At 41.5% G+C, this 20,077-nt stretch overlaps 1 protein-coding gene across 1 annotated transcript; it reads left to right on the top strand.

Annotated features, from left to right (window-relative positions):
- The first annotated feature begins 15,511 nt into the window (after window positions 1-15,511).
- Window positions 15,512-17,414, top strand: LOC146677110 (uncharacterized). Its single transcript, XM_085429443.1, has 3 exons — window positions 15,512-16,333; window positions 17,089-17,268; window positions 17,388-17,414. Exons 1-3 carry the CDS (start codon window positions 15,512-15,514, stop codon window positions 17,412-17,414), a joined length of 1,029 nt encoding a protein of 342 aa, XP_085285569.1.
- The last annotated feature ends 2,663 nt before the right edge of the window (window positions 17,415-20,077 follow it).

Genomic DNA, 20,077 nt, shown 5'->3' with positions numbered 1-20,077 from the left:
CAGGCGGGTTTTCTCCAATCATGACATCCCGGTGCATTTCAGACCCAGCAATATGCTCAGACAAAAACTGGTTCACCCGAAAGACAAAACGCCAAAACACAGACTTAACAATGTGGTGTATGCTGTACAGTGCAGCGAGGAATGCCCAGACCTCTACATTGGAGAGACCAAACAGCCACTTCACAAGCTGTTAATAGGAAAATTGTACTTAGTAGTCAGTATAATCTTTCAGTGATATAAGTTTGCATATGGTAGAATGCTGCATGTAATTATTTGCGTGTAGAAGTATATAGTTGGTGGCATATTGAAAGATTGTCTCATCCTAGGAGGTCTGTAACATTCTAGGGTGTTCACCCCCACATCCTAGGAGCATGAGAGAGGTCGTACCTTGTCTTATTGTTTTACGGTAGGATTAACGTAGCTATATCTGTTTTAGTCTAAGTGCTTTTGGTTTGATGAACTGCTGGACTTCGAGACCAGCAGGTTTAGGGAAGTCTTTATGGGGTCACACTCTGACCCCCCCCCCCCCCCCCCCCCCCCCACACACACACACACACACACACACACACAAGCACCCACTGAAGTATAAATAAAAGACCGGGGCAGTTTCTCGGCGCGAGTCTCTCAGTCTGGAGGCTGCCCTTGCTAGCAAGAAGTTCTGTGTGTTTCTGTTCTCTGAATCTTTACTGAAGAAGTGTTTTAGAATATATTTCTTAACATTATTTGGTCCTTCGTAGCCGGATCAGAAAATATCAGAACTGTTATCTTTGACTCTGTTCCAGGATCCAGCACTGATTCCTGACGCCGTGGGGAGCCAGCACCGAAGCCTGTGCACAGCCCTCTTGGATGAGGAGAGAGCCCCAGGTCGTTAAATTCGGGTCTGGGCCGGTGTTATAATCTGGTCCACGGCGGTGGGATTCAGTCCGATGATCTGAACCACCAGTGAGACGTCGGAGAGTGAGAAACACTATTTTGGTATATAAGACGGCCACAAAAGTTTAAAGAAATGTGATAAAAAAGGTCTAAGTTCACCAAAAGGAACTGTGTTTCGACTAGTTTTAGAGGTAGCTGAAATTATCTTGTGACAAATTAGGTTTAAGTTCGCCAAAAGGAACTGTGTTTTGACTAGTTTTAGAGGTAGCTGAAATTACTTCGTGACAAATTAAAATATGTTTAAGTAAATAAAAACAAGTATAAAACGGCCGCAAAGATTTAAAGTAACGTAACAAATTAGATTTAAGTTCGCCAAAAGGAACTGTGTTTTGACTAGTTTTAGAGGTAGCTGAAATTATCTCGTGACAAATTAGGTTTAAGTTCGCCAAAAGGAACTGTGTTTTGACTAGTTTTAGAGGTAGCTGAAATTATCTCGTGACAAATTAGGTTTAAGTTCGCCAAAAGGAACTGTGTTTTGACTAGTTTTAGAGGTAGCTGAAATTATCTCGTGACAAATTAGCGCGCAACTGTCTATGTGTGTGTATGTGTCTGGAAGTAAGTTGATTTTACAGCACAATACGCTGCTGAACTACTTCCATTTTTGTTTTCTTTGCTGAGGCTCACGTACTGGTGACAAAGGAGAACGGTTGAGTTTCATCTCACAAAACTGATACCGCTTCACCGTTAGGGTGAAGTCGAAGGCCGTATCAGTAAACCACTCTGAAGTCAAGCGTGCCAGCGACGGCCCAGCAAAATCTTTGAAAATGGGGAATAAACAAGAAAAATTAACACCTGATGAGGAATGGTTAGAAAAACAACAAACCGGAGCAGGTAAAATAAGTGCAAATAGGTGGAGAAATCCACAAAAAGCAAAAAAAACAAAAAACAAAACAAAAAAACGCAGATTCTTTAGATTGCCCTGATCAACAACAGCCGGTGCACCAGACCATTAATTTAACCAGTTGTTAATAGAAATCTGCATTAAGCTTAGGGTTGCTCAAATTCAGTATAATGACATATGAGATGAAGTAAAATAGGTAAATATTTAAACTAATGATGTGCATAGAGGCATTTGACCTGTTTGAAAGACTGTCGTCTTATAATGAGCCATGGTCGAGATATAGAGCACACCTGTGAAAACAACTAATATGTTGAACCCTGCATGAAACATCTAAAGGTACATGATGGAGAAGCTGAATTGAATATGAAAGTGCAAGACTTTGCCACTGTGTGGGGCAAAGCACGCGACCACTGTGAAGTTGCGTTACGGTCTCTTCTGAGCTGATGAGCAAGCTACACATCATCAGATCGAGAGCTGTCTGAGAACTCCTCAAAGAGAGGGAAACAGAACTGTGATAACTAGAGTGTGCAGCGTTTCCGTGAGCAGTTTTTCTGCATCTTGACTCATGTGTAGAGTGTACATAGCATCAGCATTATGTTTTTGTTTATTTGTTTTGTTGGGTGGAAAAATAGTTAAATAAACTGGTGATCATATTTATGGATATGGCACATATCATCAGCCATGTGATTTATTTATGCAGATGAAAAAGTGAGTGTGAATGTGTCTGATGTCACAGTGCTTCTGTGCGCTGTGTAAAAGTAATTGCCTTTGATTGTGAGAGCAGTGATTCTGCAGGTCACCAGCTATTTTTAAAAAAAAAGAGTGAAGAAGAGACAAAATTTACATTGTAGATGAAAAATAATCATAGGAAAAGGGTTTTGTGTTGATCAGCCAAGAACAACTACAATCTCATTTTCTGCTTTTAAGAAAGGACTGTTCACAAAAACAGAGAGAGAGAGAGAGAGAGATGAAGCAGTGATAATAATAATGAAAATGTCTTAGTTTGTCACTTTCAGGTGCAAAGCAGACCTGAATCAATTTTCCACATGCAGCGGTCGGAAGAAAGTCATAGTTTAACATCATTGGAAACATTCAGGCCAAGTTTCTGGTTAACTTATTTACAGCACCATGTGTCTCTCAAACTCACAAGCAAACTCTCACTCCTCCCTGAAGACAAGGAATGCAGCTCCAAAGAGCAATAACATGGCAGATAAAGAGACAGCAGTAAAGTCCTGAACAAAGAGTCCCAACAAGCAGCAGCAATGTGGACAAACAGCATCAGAGAAGAAGAGCAAACCCATCATCCTGCCTGATCGGATGAATGGCACTGTGTTTCCAACAAGCTGCAACTTCACTATGCATGTGAAGAAAACTTTTGAGGAGAACTGAGGAGACTGTTGGAGTTTGACATTTGCCACCTTTGGAGAAGATGGCAAGAAGAGACAGTGGAACACAGGACAAAGCTGAAGGAGAACTGCCGGCTATTGGACTGTTGAAGTGGGAGAGGACAACAGAGTGAGAGGACACAGGGTGAGTAAGTAGAACACAGAGGAGTGCTGGTGTTAAATGTGGGGAAATCAAAATTTGGGTTAGCAAACCTGGGAAAAACAAAACTGACTGCTTAAGTTGGAAAATTGAGAAGGAGTCTGAAACACTGTAAAAAAGAAACATATACAAAATCACACACACAAGCAGAACATGCATTAACCCTACTAACACTTCCAAACACAAGAGAACTCATGAAGATTAGACAACATCTTAAACATGTGAGTCTGTTTATCATCTTGTCCAAGTCACTTAGTGTGATGCAAAGACCAATGGACTCATAGCACATCAGTTACAAAATGATCAAATAATAGCAGAGAAGTCTGTAGGACAGGCAGCTTTAAGAACATGCCCTGCTGGAGATGCAGCTCCACAGACATTGATTAAACCTGCCTAATAACACAAACACACATGCAATGAAAATCAGCTTGTTATCTCTCATCAGTGTTAAAATAGTGTCAATTTAGCAGACACTTGTTATCAAATACTGAATTTGACTCTCTAGGTTGCAGGACAACAGTTTAACTTTGTGGGAAAAAAGATTCTGGTTTGACCAACCAGTGATCAGACAATAAATTTAGTTGTTAATATAGTAAATTGGGAGATGCTTGCTGCTTGATTGATGCAGCACAAGTAATTTACTGTATGAGGGAAATTCTATTTTTGTGATACTATTTTGAACATACATTTCTGTCGTCCTGTCAACTTAGTGGGTTAATAGCTGATATGCAAATTAGTTGATTGTTCTTAGATTAATGAAAGGTGACTGAATTCTAGCACGAGTGAATGGGATGTTTGGAGTTTGTTGAGTGGAGACTCTAAAACACTGAGTTTCCTGTTTTGATGTGCGAGTGAATCCTGTATCTAGATACACAACTCTGAATACATAAGAACAAACTTCTTTTGTGAAGTGCATGACAACATGTCACATGTTTTATGATGAAGGGAAAAAAGGAAAATTGAATAAAATAGATCTGTGGCTTAAATGAGTGAAAAGCACAGACCTGGGGATTAAACTCATAGCTAATAGGACATTAGGATTATGTTGTGTGTTGTGCAGCTGATGGTTGGTTTGGAGTGAATCTAGCTGATGATTTCTTTTGTTGTGAAGTTCAGCCTGCCAATTAGTATGATGGTATGATAAACCATGCTAATGGTATGATTTACCCTCCTGAGCTTGTGTCATGACTTAACAAGGCCTTTTTATTTTGATACTTTCACAGTGCACTGAAAGTTTTGTTTGATAATTTCTGTTATTTTTCATTTTTCATTTTTTGAACAGGCACTGATTTCTGTTTGTCAATTTCTTTTCTTTAAGCAGATCTGTACGTCGGGAATTAAAAGCGCTATACGACATGTCGAGAAAACCGTTACAAGTGAGTTTCTCCACATTAAAATGGGCTCTGGAGAAAGCCACTTATTTGGGACAATTAGAAAATGAGAGTCCCTTCCTAAAAAGGATTCAGCGAGGAAATCTGATCTAAAAGTTCTTCTTTTTCTTTTGAAATGATGTCATTTTGCTGAAAGTGGAAACTAAATGCGACGATGGTTTCCACTATCAGCAAAGAATGAATGAATGAATGAATGAATGGAAATAAAAAACAAACAAACTGACTGACTGGTAAAAGCTGACAAGACTTGACCACGACTCAAGGTTAACCTCCACCTAGACAGGACAAAGGGTGGATGAATTTATGTTTCCTGTTACAGGAGCAGAAAGATGACAGCAACATTCGAGGTTGCGTGATGGTTTTACCTTTTAAATAGGCAGGGATAGCTCAGTAGGTAAAGTGGTCGCCCCATGATCGGAAGGTCGGCGGTTCGAATCCACTTAACGGCTACCCTGAGGTACCCCTGAGCAAGGTACCGTCCCTACACACTGCTCCCCGGGCGCCTGCTTAGTGGGCTGCCCACTGCTTCACTGAGTGAATGGGTCAAATGCAGAGAAAAACAAGTAATTTCCCCATGGGGATCAATAAAGTATCCATTATTATTATTATTATTATTATTATTATTATTAAATGCCATTTTCTGTGTCTGTGCATCTACCAGGGGTGTTATTCACTACCTTGTGTTGCTCACAGAGGAAACTGTGAGAAAGTGTGTATACGCCTGCGCAGCGCTAACATTTGTATTTTCTTTTCTACAGCATCACAGTTTTTCAGTTTTGATCATGTGATTTATAAGAGGATTAGTTAATGTTTTTCTACTACAGGATTTCTGGGTTTATGTGTGAAGGAAACTGTGTTTACAGGTTATGAGTTGGTGATGCTTTTACACTGTGTTTTTGGGAAAATGTGAAGGTTACTTTGATGATGTGAATGACATTTTTTCCACAGCTATGGATGGCTAACTTTATGGTCTTTTTATGGCACCTCTGGAACCTGTCGACCTGCGTTTGACCTGTGTCTGACCACCGTCTGACCACAGTCAATGTGTATTGCTAATGTTTGTTTTTCTAAGAATGCATGTAGAAGATTCAGCAGAAGCGGACAAGTGACATGAGAAAAGCAAATAAGGGATGCAGTGTTTATGGAATAGTTGAAGATGGGCTACTGAGCTCATAGTGATTGATGAGTTGAGTGACTTTGCTAAGAGAAGTCACTGATTACATTAATGTTGACTGGGTACATGGGATGATCCATGTCTGAGGCAAATTATGGAAATAATTGTAGTTTACTGAGAAAACCTGCACATGACACTTGTCTTGCTAGTGCTGAATGCTTATTATTTTTATGATATAATTGTTTATAAGTGTGAAGTTTGATTTCACTTCCAGATCTTGTTTTCCAGGCCATGATGGTGTGTATGCAGGCTCCTAGCGGAGCCAGTCTTTAAGCAAATTTAATATGCAAAACACACTAACATTTTTATTGCAGGATTATAGGTCCAGGGTGGTGCTGCTCCAGGGGAGGAGATGCCCTGATGTTACCTGGGATATGATCTAGCTAATCTTTTTCTTTAAAGACAGGAATCTGATTTTGATGAGTTGACTCATGGGAGTGTCCATGTGTCAAGATGAGGGATCCAGGATTAATATGAAACAATGAATTAACATTAAATTTTGGAATTAACATTAAATTTTGTTTTATATGATTTTTGCAGCGATTTGTGTGATTAACAGTTCATTCAACGGGTATTAAACCTATGCAAGTGATGCATCCGTGTTTAGATGAGGCTTTGATGGCCTATAAGTGAAGTTCACTGAACTAAAGAATGTGGTTTGATGATTGCTGACATGCTCTCCAAATAGAAGTTTTTCCTCCTAGCAAGGAAATACAGGTGCAGCAGTAATCTCCTGAGAAAGAGATTCCTGTGCCTGGAAGAACCATTCCAGGCACAGCTGACAGCCCAGGCAGTGGTTGAGGTCAAAGGTCAAGCTGGTTGGGGCCCATCATGAGATCAGACTTTGGAGCCACAACAAAGACCATGAAGCTGCGTTGGAATGAGAGCTGTGCCAAAGGGGGCTTTCCAGAGACCAACAGAGGAGATTGTGGACAACAGACGGGCACCTGAAGGATGAGGGGAGCGTGCCAAGCTCCATCGACAGCGCAGAGGGAGTCTAAGGATGACATCATGATTCTGTGAAAGCACAGGAACCGGAAGCTATGGTGGTGATGACAGCAGTTTCCTATGAACATCACCTAATGCTGTGTCACTATACTGTGCATACCCTGACACACTGAAGACTGCTGGGATCATAACAGCAGTAAGATAACTGGACCCAGCACCCTTTTCCACAAAGGGGTTTTTCTGCAGAGGATGGACAGTAGAAGAGTCATAAGTATTCCTACCGCAGGATGAAGGCCTGAAGTGAGGTGATGGGGGTTGATAGAGGTCAATTCAAGTGCTTCTGACCATTTCAACTACCTGCAAAATGGCGGAGAGACCCTCCTGGATATATCAGAGCCACTGCAAAAAGGTTGAGGTCCCAGGAAACCCCGGCACCCCCAAGACAGCACAATAGAGAAATCTCACACTTGGTTGTTTCAGTGGTGAGGGTGGAGTGCTGATTGAGCCCCCGTAGGGTAAGCTCGCACTTCAACCTCCAGCCTCTGATCAACTCTAGGGCAACCAAGTGCGAGGTGAGCAACCAGGACCCTCTTGGTTACCTTGACTAAGACGCTCACCCTTACAGGACCCCAGCTGATGCAAACAACAGCTGAACCAGGAGAAAGGCAGAAAAGATGGACACACGACAACTCTCACCTAAGAGACATGATGCAAGACCACATCCATCCGTGGATGAACAATGCCTGGTACCGTTATATTCACGACAGAACAAAAGCAGAATCGGCAAATAGAGACTATTATGTCTGTTCCCATCTACCCAGCACGGCAACATACCCCACACTATATATGTTCCTGGACCAACTCCCAGGGAAGAACTACTCTATGATATCAGCAGAGAAAGGGGACTTTGTGTCCTCTTCAACAACACATGCTGCACTTACATACTGGACGATGTACACTCATTAAACATGACTGATGCCCTGAATGCTTTGAGACAGATCCAGCAGGCCCAAAATCAGGACTATGTAAGTGATACAAGTGACTGGTTTTCTTAGCTTCACACTGGCTCCTGGTTACAGGTGCTAAAAAGACTATTCATCAGAATTGGGATATTTTTACTTTTATTTTGTGTCTTTGTAACGTGTATATTGCCATGTCTAACACTCATGATTAACCGCATAATGTTTTCTACTGTTGCTGCATACATAGCCATGACAAGTGATGATGATGACCCCGACCTGTTGGAACATGAAGACTTTGTGTGATTAATGACGGTGTGACAGAAAATGTACAACAAAATGTTACAAACTGGTATCCCACTTAAAGTTTTACTGACAACAGGAGGGAATGTTAATAGGAAAATTGTACTTAGTAGTCAGTATAATCTTTCAGTGATATAAGTTTGCATATGGTAGAATGCTGCATGTAATTATTTGTGTGTAGAAGTATATAGTTGGTGGCATATTGAAAGATTGTGAACACCCTAGGAGGTCTGTAACATTCTAGGGTGTTCACCCCCACATCCTAGGAGCATGAGAGAGGTCGTACCTTGTTTTACGGTAGGATTAACGCAGCTATATCTGTTTTAGTCTAAGTGCTTTTGGTTTGATGAACTGCTGGACTTCGAGACCAGCAGGTTTAGGGAAGTCTTTATGGGGTCACACTCTGACCCCCCCCCCCCCCCCCACACACACACACACACACACACACACACACACACACACACACACCCACTGAAGTATAAATAAAAGACCGGGGCAGTTTCTCGGCGCGAGTCTCTCAGTCTGGAGGCTGCCCTTGCTAGCAAGAAGTTCTGTGTGTTTCTCTTCTCTGAGTCTTTACTGAAGAAGTGTTTTAGAATATATTTCTTAACACAAGCGCATGGCACAACACAGAAGAGCCACCTCCACAGGACAAGACTCAGCTGTCCATCTGCATCTTAAGGATAAAGGACACTCTTTTGAGGATGCCAATGTTCACATTTTGGACAGAGAGGACAGATGGTTTGAAAGAGGAGTGAAAGAAGCCATCTATGTCCACTGTGAACGACCATCTTTGAACAGAGGCGGGGGTTTACAACACCAACTCTCTGCCATCTATAATCCAGTTTTGAGATCCCTTCCCAGACACTTTAACGCCCACTCACATCCTGGGCCAGCTGATCTCAGGAATTCGCATGATAAGGTGGGGCCAGGTTTCACAATGAACTCACCCGAAACTCTGGCTGATTGGGACCCACACCCAGTTTCACACCTTGGCTCAGGCGATTAGAGGATCATCAGGGGGTCCTTTTGTCCCTCTGTGGGGGGATACTCCCACTAGGTTTATATCTGGGACTCTCCACCATTTGACCTTAGAACTGAAGAAGCTTCTAGGATGAGAGGTGAAACGTTTACAAGTAACTTAAATGTAACCCACCTAAAATTTGCCTCATGAAAATGAACTGCTGTTCCCAAAGAATGTCAGTAGGTGGCACTATGAGATTGTTTAGTGCTTGTGAACTTGAGTTGAGAACTCTAGAGAAGGAGAATAGTGCTAAGGCTACGTATGCTGGTCGGAGCTACTCACTGAGTTTTTCTTTAATCCTTGTTCAAGAAAACGGTTATGTGTGAAGACACAAATTGGATTTTACTTTTCCGCTTGTTGGGAAACGCGGACACTTTTTGTTGATGCCGATGTACCTCCGTTTTTGTGTTTTTTGTTCATTTCCCATACGGTAAAAAAATACATTTTTCCTGGCCAAAATATATTTCAAATATATGGTAAATATATTTTGTATTTGTGATGCTCCAAAAATATATTTTTGAAATTGAAAATATATTTCTTTCAAACCAAAATACATTTCAAAACATATTTTAGGGTGAAGAAAATACATTTCCAACCTTCCAGTAGAATGTATATCAAAGTATCCTTTATTTAAAATGTATTTAGTGCAATAATGATGATAATAATAATACTAAAAGTAACATGTTTTATGCACATCTGCACAAAACAGTTGGATTCAAACAAAACACAGTCAAAGGTCTATCACTATAATGTAGCGTTCATTGACTTTGAAATTATCTGTCAGTGATACAGTAAACAAGATACAACAACTGCTATGTACACTTTAGTTTTTGACAATATATACAATATAGTACTTAAAGGAACACACTGGAGGAGGTGGCTGGGGAGAGGGAGGTCTGGGCCTCTTTGCTTAGGCTGCTGCCCCCGCGACCCGGCCTCGGATAAAGCGGATGAAGATGGATGGATGGATGGATGGAACACACTCCACTTTTTTTGGAAAAAGGCTCATTCTCCATCTCCCTCAGAGTTAAAAATGCAGCGTCTTCTTTCTAGATCCGTACGTTAATAGGGCTCTGGAGCGTGATCTTACGGGATGGGGCATAGCCAGGATTTTTTGGTCGAGGCGCCATATTAGCAGGCCAAACAAATGCTTGCTGTGTGGTCGGTTGTAATGTTAGATTGCACTACCGGCAAAAGAATAAGCTTGAAAACAGGCTCTCTTTTCATTGTTTCCTCACCTGGAAGCATCACGAGGGGGCTTATGTGTTGGAGGCGTCTAGCCTGGATAGCAGCTGTGAGACGAGCTGATATTCAGTTCTCTAGCAGCCACAGATATCTGTTGGTTTGCTCCAGTATTTTCATTCAGGTAAGTTCTAAATAAGTTCATATTATTCTTTATAGCCTGTTAGTTTTATTTTCAATGCGCTCTGAGATCATAGCACAAACTTAGAACAAGCATGCAGAACTACCTTCTATTTATAGAGTTTCTAATTATTTGGCATTATTGCAGCAAACCAGCCATGAAATGAATGAAACAAATCCTGACTGGGTTCCAACACTACACATGGGGCAAAATCCCTGCTTCAAACTACATGCTACATACCACCATGCCAATCAGATTACTTCTTCCATGTGTGCGTAAAAAGGTGACCTTCCTGGATAAGATGGCAAAGGTTTGCTGCGTTTTGGTGAACATGTGCCCCAGTGTGGTAGTAAAACCAGGGAAAAATGCTCTTGTTAAATACTCTTAAGTCTTGTGCTGTTTATGTAGTGATAAGTTTTCAAAAGAGACAGTAAATTACAGAATGCTAGTAGTGGGTGATATTACTTAAACGCTATCATGATTTTATCTGAACATTTTGTCATTTGTAAATTATACATAACATTGATTCTGCACTGTAACTATGTGATGTTCCACAAAGTGCTTTTAATTAAAAATAGGCAAACATTTCTTTGTTTCTTTATTCAACTTTTGAACAGTGGTAATTAGTAAGTACATATTCGGTAAATGCAAAGTATTTACATGGCCCCCTAAATTAAAACATTATGGGTTATTCAGAACAGAACTATGCTTGGAAAAATATTGTCCCATCAGTTGATCCAACTCCTCCACAGTAGCACGTGGAACTTTTCTTTTTTGAGGACGGCTTCTTTTACCTGTCACAACGAATGGTCTGTTTATGTTTTGATCAACAACCTTTTTTTGGGCAGCTGAAGAGGAGAAGTCTATCTTATGGCCAACCTCTGGCTGTATCTTGGTCATATTACCAGGAAAAACCCAGTATGCAGGTTCATCTGTAACAGTCCTTGTGCCACAGATCCTCACTGTTGCGTCTACATTAAACAGAAGAGCAGTGACATGGCTGCAAGTCTCCACGACTCCAGCCATACAGCTGCAGTGGGCGGCTTCAACCTTCCCTGTGATGCTCACAGTGACCCATGGCTGCAATGCTGGTTCATTCAGTCTTTAAGAGTGCAGGACCTGAAACACACACAGGCAAAGTTCATTTAAAGACAAGAACTTTAATAAGCCAAGGCCGACACAAATGTGTTTTATTTACTTTCAAATCCATTTATCATAAATGTAACAAATAAAGTGTTTTTATGTATCCATCTATAGAACGCTGCATGTTATATTCTACATCTGCCTGTTTCTTTTTAGAAACCTATCAGCAAAAAATGAACCTAAAGTATGTAATGCAAGGATGTAATCACTTTCAAGAGGGAGAAAACATAAAGTTCGACTTTAAGTGACAATTATGGACACCTAATATGACAAGGGGATTCTGCAGGTCATTAATCAATGTATAAAACTAAAACAGAATGTATTTTTAGGGACACAGGACACAAACAAGGAAGCAAGATGTGTAATTAGGATTATTTATAATAAATATGAATTAATTAGGGCAATTTCTTTAACCATAAAGAATAACTAAAATCTTCAGGACAATGTCACATCAATGCACTGAACTCACTATGTTATCCCTCTAACAGAGCCTCTACATGTTCTCACTGTAATTTCCCCCTCATGAATGAATTTTTGCTAGCACTAATTTGAATGTTCGGGGGGAATCAAACGCATTTTACTTGCAGTACTCAAGCTGACTTACCTTTGCTTGAATGACGGCGTACTCACAACGTGGAGGCTTAAAAATAGCCAAATCTTGTACCCAGTCCTTGGTGAATTGGATGTGCGCCTCCAGAGATTTATAATTGCGAAATTGGTGCGCCGTGTATGCTCTGACTCCACAGACAAGGTACGAGAGTAGATCATGCTAAGTCAATAGCGGTTTGGTCTTCAGGGTTTCTACTCCACGGCTATATTTCATACGGGTCCACATTTCAACAATCAAGTACCGTCTCTTTGGATCTGGACACAATCTGTCTCTATACCGTCATTTTCTTTTGAGCTACGTTTCAGAATGGTTCGTAGCAATCTTGTTTTGATTCGTGGCCTGCCAAGATGGTGCTGCGCTCCCACAATGCATTGCGACATTACGTCAACTCCAAAGCCCTTTGCGTGCACAAGTGTATGCGCATGCGCATTGCCATGGTAGTTTATAAAATAAAGATATAATGAAAAGTAATTAATAAAAATTAAATATTTAAACATTCCCACAAATGTGCAATGAACGTGCAAAAACTCTCTTTAGTAGTTGTTGCTGTTTCTTTCTTTCTTTCTTTCTTTTTTTTTTTTGAAAAATAACAACGTCTCTGAGGCGCGAAATCCGACAGCGAGAGGAACGGCCGGATGCAGGAGACGGGAAGAAACAAGCCGATTATGTTCGCGTTAATTAAGTGGTTGGAAGATGTAAAATTCTCAATTCTGCCAACTGAACATATACAAGAATTTTATGAGGATGAATAATTAGCCGGCATGGAGGAAACGGACCTTTATTTCGTGGAGTGGCGACAAGAAGCCAAGGCGGGTGGCCAGTCTAAGAAGCCTCCATCATCAAGCTAGCAGGTGCCTTTTCCCATATAATATTACTTTATTCTCGCTTATTTGGAACGGAAGCGTAGAGCTGCCACCCAGGCAAAAGAGAAATACAAGTATAACGTAACGTGAAAAGTTTATCGTTCTAACAATATACTATCATGTTTATACAATATACTTTTCATGTTTGAACAACATTGTACGAAAAATGTACATAATTATCACGTCCGTACAATATTGTGCGAACGTGACAATTATTTATATTATAATAACGTGATATTATATTATACAAGCATGAAAAGCATAATGTTAGAACAATAAACATTTCACGTTATAACGTGATATAGCTCTATTTTTCTTTTGCCTGGGTGGCAGCTCCACGCTTCCATAATTTGGTAATCAAAATATGTAACTTAATTGATTATATTGTGACGTACTTTTGCCTTTTCTTATTATTCTGCCTTCTCAGAAAGGGAAAAAAATACAAATAAAACTGTTTACACTTGTTATATACAATAACTATCAAAACCTATTCACATTTAATTTGGCTTTCACAGAAATCCCACCTCTCCTACTGGCTACAGAGTACTACGGAGCCCCTCTGATGACATGGTCCAAAAAATAAATAAATTGTGGCCACAAAATACTACTTCGAGGGCACGAAATAGGTATAACGTGCCCACGAAATACTTATTTGTGGCCACGAAATACTATTTCGAGGGCACGAAATAGGTATAACGTGCCCACGAAATACTTATTTGTGGCCACGAAATACTATTTCAATCAATCAGTCAATCAATCAAAGCTTTATTCGTCACATGCAGGTTGCCCTGCAGTGAAATGGGACCCCCCCCCCCCCCCCCCCCCCGACCTTACACATATAGCACAAACATTACATGGGGATACAGGTCGGAGATTGGTAGAATCAAAGAAAAAACATTGAAATGTACACTACAGTGGGGAAAGTACAAGAGGAAAAAAGAGACCCCTACTCATGCTGTGCTTCCATGGTAGGACAGCATGAGAACAGGAAACAAAAAACTCCTTTGCACAAAAAAGCACATAAATGTCCACAGCACAACATTGTGAAGACATGACAAGCCACAGGGGTGGGTGGGGGGTGAGGAATAATCCGAAGAAACACAGCAGCCACCCTGCACAGCGCTATCATTCCAGCGCGGCACACAGACCCGCCGTGTTCCCTCGCCGGAAACAAGCATCGAAGGCGTTGGAAAGGGAGGGGGGATGAGTGAGTGCCTATCAGTGTAAGTGTATGTGTGTGCGTGTCCATAGTTCAGCGGAGACAGTGTCCTTCGCTCTATCAGGCTAAGTAAACAGTCTGCCAGCCAACCCAGGTGGCCTTCATGGGACAGGAAGAATAGTCATCACACAGTCGTTATCAGGGAGTTGTTTTGGTGGGCTCCAGCCTTGGGCCTAGCAGCTGGCGCCGTGGTGTCCAAATGTTGAATATTGTTGATTTCTCCTTTGTGAGCAGCTCGAATTTAGCCCTCTGACACTGGTCCCTCGATCTCCCGTTGGAGAGCCGCGAGCCTCCCCATGATGGTATCAAACTTCTGTTCCATGGTGTTGTCAGTCTTTTGATTCTGAGACCTCACAACTGCAGTGATCCATTCCGCGATGTTTTCCAACTGTCGCTCAAGGGTGTCATTTTGAGCAGGCCTTTCGCTGATGTTTCCCCTCATACGCTCAATGGTGTTGTTTTGAGCCTTCACAGCAGCTGTAAGCGTCTCCAAGGTGTTGACCATATTACGTTCGTTGTGAGAGGTTTCGCCTCGTCCCGTCGCTTCGAATCCAGCGGGCAGCCTTGTGGGGGTTTGAAAAGCCGGTTCCGCTCTCTTATTTCTCTGATAAACCAGGGCTAAGCCAACGCCGATCAGCATGAACCCTGTTATCATGGTTCCGAATAGGTAGATATCTTCAGCGTCCTCGATCGACAGTCCCGCCAGGCACACGGTCCTCCAGTTCTGCCACCCGTCCATCGTGTAACCGGCAGGGAAAGTCCCTCCAGGGCACTCAGGCTCTCCCGAGCCCCGACTTCTCGTTGAGAAAAGGGTGTCAATAGCACTCAGAGACCAGTTGATCAAATCCATAATTCTCTTTTAGGTTTTAGAGAACGACAGTGAGAGACTGTTCCAGGGAAAGTAAATGCACACAAGACAAGACAAGGACATAGAGGCTAAGCAGGGGAGATAAGGGTGAGGAGGAGAGGAGAAAAGTGCGACCGCCTTCGCTGAGAGCTCTTTTCAGACTATTTCGAGGGCATGAAATAGGTATAACGTGCGCACGAAATGCTAATTTGTGGGCACGAATTGGGTATAACGTGGCAACGAATTACGCATTTGTGGCCACGAAATAGATAACGTGCGCACATCTTATTGATAGAATTCCTGGACAGCTGCGTAGAGACACAAGCATAAAAATAGGCTAAATACACCATGGACAGAGACAGTCTGATTGAGTTTTATTTTAGGCTGGGAATGAGCTACAAACGCATTTTGAAAAGCCTTGCAATGCAAGGAACCATCATTACGGAGAGACATTTAAACTGGATATTGAGAGCCAAGTCGCTTTACAGACGTAAGTACGACCTGGACGCCGGGATAGATTTTATTGTGAACCAACTGCAAGGGCCTGGGAAGGATCACGGTTATCGGTGGATGTTTACAAAGTGCAAACAACACGGCATTGCGATCAGGAAAGGAGACGTCAGGATCCTCATCTCTTTACAGGACCCAGTATGTTCCCAGGTTCGCCAGACCAGACGTCTCAGAAGGAGGCAATATTTTGCTCAGGGGCCTAACTTTGTGTGGCACATAGACTCTTATGACAAACTAAAGCCATATGGGATATGTATTAATGGATGCATCGACGGTTTCTCACGCAACATCATTTGGCTGCGGGCCGCACACACTAACAGTGACCCAAAGGTTATCGGAGGTTACTTTGTGGAAGCAGTGGAGAGTCATGGGGGTTTCCCCAGGCTCGTACGAACTGACATGGGCACTGAGAACGTGTTGGTCAGAGACCTCCAGCGTTATTTACGGAGAAATGACGGGGATGATAGAGCAGGAGACAGAAGCTACGTCACAGGAGCAAGTACCGCAAACCAGAGAATTGAGAGCTGGTGGGGAGTGATGAGAAAAGAAGGAGTCGAGTCATGGATCAAGCTTCTAGGAGAACTGAAGGACGAAGGATTCTTCTTTGGGGATTTCATTGACAAAGCTCTGTCACAGTTCTGCTTCATGCCAATCATTCAGGTAAATGGCCCATATTATGATAACCAGTGGTGGTAATTAATTACATTAAATTACACTGTTTTAGCAGTAAGGGTAACAAAATAATCGTTTACATAGTTAAAACGACATTACCTTTACCAAACGGTAAATGCAATGTATTCCTAACGTTGTTGAAGTAGGTCAACTGCGCTCTGTATGTGCGTAATGGAGGCTGAAGCATCAACCCAGCCAAAGTTTTTAAATCAGGGAACACTTTGCCAATTGAACTGATCAGAAGTCAGCACGACTTAAATGTTGTTTTTTTCTGATCGGAGGACATTATCCTTGTCTGCGCTCATTCTGCATCAGTTATGCTGCAGCTACCGATCTGTCACTGCCAGTCTGTCAAAAGCAGTCAGGCTTCACGCATCAGTAACTCTTCAGCGCTCTATCATTGGTACATTCAGGTCTGAGATGATATTGGATCCCCTCATGGGATTGAAAAATATTGATTTTGTCACCTGTATTATGCGCATAAAGTTGAAAAGCTTTGCGCATCCGCACCAAGATTAGTATTAGTATTAGTATAAAGCCCAGATCCCACAACTCAGTGGTTTGCCTGGTGTGGTTCTTTCTTTTCTTTTTTTTGCAATCACTCCCTCTTCCTTTGGTTTTCATTAAATTGCATCCAAACATTGCTGCTTTTCAATTCATTTAAGGATGCACCACACTTATTTTCGACCATTTTAAAAATGCCTTGTATTACAGCTCTGACCTAATTCTTGTTTCTTTGTCAGGAGGTATTGAATGACATCCGGAGTGTTTGGAATGCTCACCGTATAAGGCCCTCAAAGAATAACAACGTGCCCTGTGGAATACCTGATGTCATGTACATGGCCCCTCACCTTTGGGGTGCAGAAGACTGTCTCGTTCCACTGACAGAAGATTTGACCTTGTGTAAAAATAGCTGCACTTTTGTTAGTTCAGTCCCATGTGATGTGCAAGTGTTTGATTTGTGCACAATAATAATGGAGGAATCAAGCTTGGAATTCCCATATACCATGTCCCAGGCCCTTGATTTATATTTTCATCTCAGGGATACAGTTCGTTCACAGTTATTTGAGTCTACTTAAATGGACACAAACATACAAATGTAGTACATTTTGTACTTCAGTACGTATTCCTACAGCTTAATGTACTTATTATTAAGTAATTGTTTTTCTCCAGTGTGTAGTTATCTTGTCTTTGTATCAAAATTATCAGAAAAGACTGTTTAACATAATTTTCATTTTATCCATGTCAGTAAATTAACTCATCATGAAGTGTTGCTTGCTCTTGGTAGCTACAAAGCGTGGAGTATTAAACTAAAATATGATACAGGTTAGAAAAAAATAAATCCTTTTGGGATTGAGTTAAACTTATCACACTGTTAAAGCATCAAAAGTTGTTCATAATAGTTTTTGGTACCAAAAATGTGTTCATTTTTAACAAAAACAAGAGCACCTTGGATAACAACCACATAGACTGGCAATATATCTAATGTTGTGATCAATTAGACAAGAAGACCAAGTAGGCTAAAGTGTAGAATCATAGCTGTGTCACCAATGCTCCAAATGTTTCTTGAGCCTATAATTTTGTTATTGTGGAATAGATTAAAGCAATCCCATGTTTGATAAAGAACGGCTTCTTTTCTTAAAAATCACAGCACGTGTATGACATTATAGAATGAGTAGTTAAATAACTTTCAGCGGTGTCATTAGACTTGTTCATGTTTAAAGATGTATAGAATGTAACAGAGAGGACAAAGTTTTGTACAAATGAGAATGGTTTACTGGTGTCTTTCAAAATACACCATACTCAAAAACAGGTTGTATTTTGCATATAATAACAGGATAAAATAACAGTTATTTCTAAAATGTTATACAAACCTCTTTACAATGTAACCAATCTCTGTAATTGACAACTTTTCTTCTAAACCCATTAGTACGGTGGCCCTGAGAGGCCAAACGGACTGCAACTTCAGAAAACACTTGCAAAAAGAAAAATGCTGCAAAAAGGAAAACGCTGCAAAAAGAAAGACGCTACACTGCAACTTCAAGAAAAAAGCTGCACTGCAAAAAGAAAAACGCTACAAAAAGAAAGACGCTGCACTGCAACTTCAAGAAAAACGCTGCACTGCAAAAAGAAAAATGCTGCAAAAAGAAAAACGCTGCAAAAAGAAAAGCGCTGCAAAAGCACGCAAAGCACAACGGAAATAGGAAAAAAGACAACGGAAATGTTCCTGGGGAGACAATAACCCGACGGACCAGTTGCACGAACCAAAACATGCTAACCAGTGCGCTAGGACTGGGACACACTTCAAAGAAGTGGAGGAGAGGTAAATGTGTTGTAATCTCATGATTCTAATAATACTACAGATATCTGGAATATATATTCAAAGATAATTCTAACAAAGATAATGTTTAATGTAGCCTTAGAAATGAAGCTTTTTGAAACTCGAGAACAAATACTAACAAGTCAAAGTCATTAAGGAATATTGCAGTTAATGTGTTCAGGTTTTAATTTGGCATTGTCTTCATCAGGCAATGTATTGTCCATATTGTGGAATCCAGCTAGTGGGGCAAATTGGAGTTTTTTGTGGGTCCTGTGGAACTAACATTCAAGTTTTAGCACCTTTTATAGAGAATGGTAAGCACTTCACTTTCCTATAAGTTCTAGTATTTATTGCTCACCTTTTAATTGCTTCATAATGACTTATATACACCACAGTAGCTCTAGTAGTGCGTGTTAAACTTTTTTTGGGGGGGGGGGGGATTATTATTCATGTGCCATTCCAAAGTACTATATTCATTTCCTTATTCTAAGGTTTTTGTATTGTTAAAGACTCTGTATGCAAAGATAAATCAGAATTCCAAAAACGCAAAGGCTGTCATGCGCCGTGGTGCGCGGGCACGAAAGGATCCAGGCGCAGACTCCGAGCTAACAAAAAGACACTTTATTAAAACAACGAAAGGCGACCCGGGGAAAGTAGAGAGCAAAACAGAAACTAAAAATCCGGGGAAACAATGACACGAGGAAGCCGGGATCGGGACGGCGGGGGGCTGCAATAGAAAGGGGAGATGATTACTAGGGAGCCAGGAAGCGGGGAGAACATATCAGGACTGAGTTAGAGTAGGGGCTTACGATAGAACGGAACCGTGGGAGCTCGGGAGGGAAGTGTGGCAGTCCGTGGGGGCAGGAAGTCCGTGGAATGGCGAGTGGGCCAGGTGAGCGCCGCGAGATCCAGTTGAGCCGGAGGACAGGCAGGTAGCAGACGCCGAGTAGAAATCTGGACAGAAGTAGGCAGGTTAAACAAAGTTCCAAGCAGAAGAGAATGCACACTTTTCGTGGAAGTCTGGTTACCACTGTGGGGATGACTACGGACTGGCATGGAGCATCCGTCAGCGCCGGATTAAGTGGATCTCCGTGTAATCACCGGGATGGAGAGCAGGTGTGCTAGTGATGGCCCAGCCCGGGGGCGTGGCTACCCGAGCATCACGCATTCCACAGACCATGACAAAGGCATGAACTGGTAGGTACTAAGAACTGTATTCTGGTTTAAGCCTGCCACCGGTTCTACGGCATAATTTTAAAAACTAGTTTATGACTTAATAGGGCATATGTACACAGTGACGAAATTCTTCTAACTTCTCTAATTTTGCTCATTTTGAGTTGTCAGCATAGAGGTCTTAATGAGAGTGATAAGTCCTGAATCCTGGTCCATGTTCTTTGAGCTTTTGCTGGCCT

Source organism: Rhamphochromis longiceps, linkage group LG2, assembly GCF_057381845.1.
Source record: "Rhamphochromis longiceps isolate RC_006_pf linkage group LG2, R_longiceps_female_GT1.1, whole genome shotgun sequence".
Classification (NCBI taxonomy): Eukaryota; Metazoa; Chordata; class Actinopteri; order Cichliformes; family Cichlidae; genus Rhamphochromis; species Rhamphochromis longiceps.
Note: the sequence above shows the minus strand (reverse complement) of the source record. Positions and strands in the feature narration are given on the sequence as shown.

Bases quoted from the DNA above. Each gene is read 5' to 3' on its own strand.
- LOC146677110 (XM_085429443.1), top strand. From the start codon at position 15,512: ATGGACAGAGACAGTCTGATTGAGTTTTATTTTAGGCTGGGAATGAGC. The intron at 16,334-17,088 runs GTAAATGGCCCA...TTTCTTTGTCAG, and splicing joins GCTTCATGCCAATCATTCAG to GAGGTATTGAATGACATCCG. The intron at 17,269-17,387 runs GTTAGTTCAGTC...TTTTCATCTCAG, and splicing joins GTAAAAATAGCTGCACTTTT to GGATACAGTTCGTTCACAGT.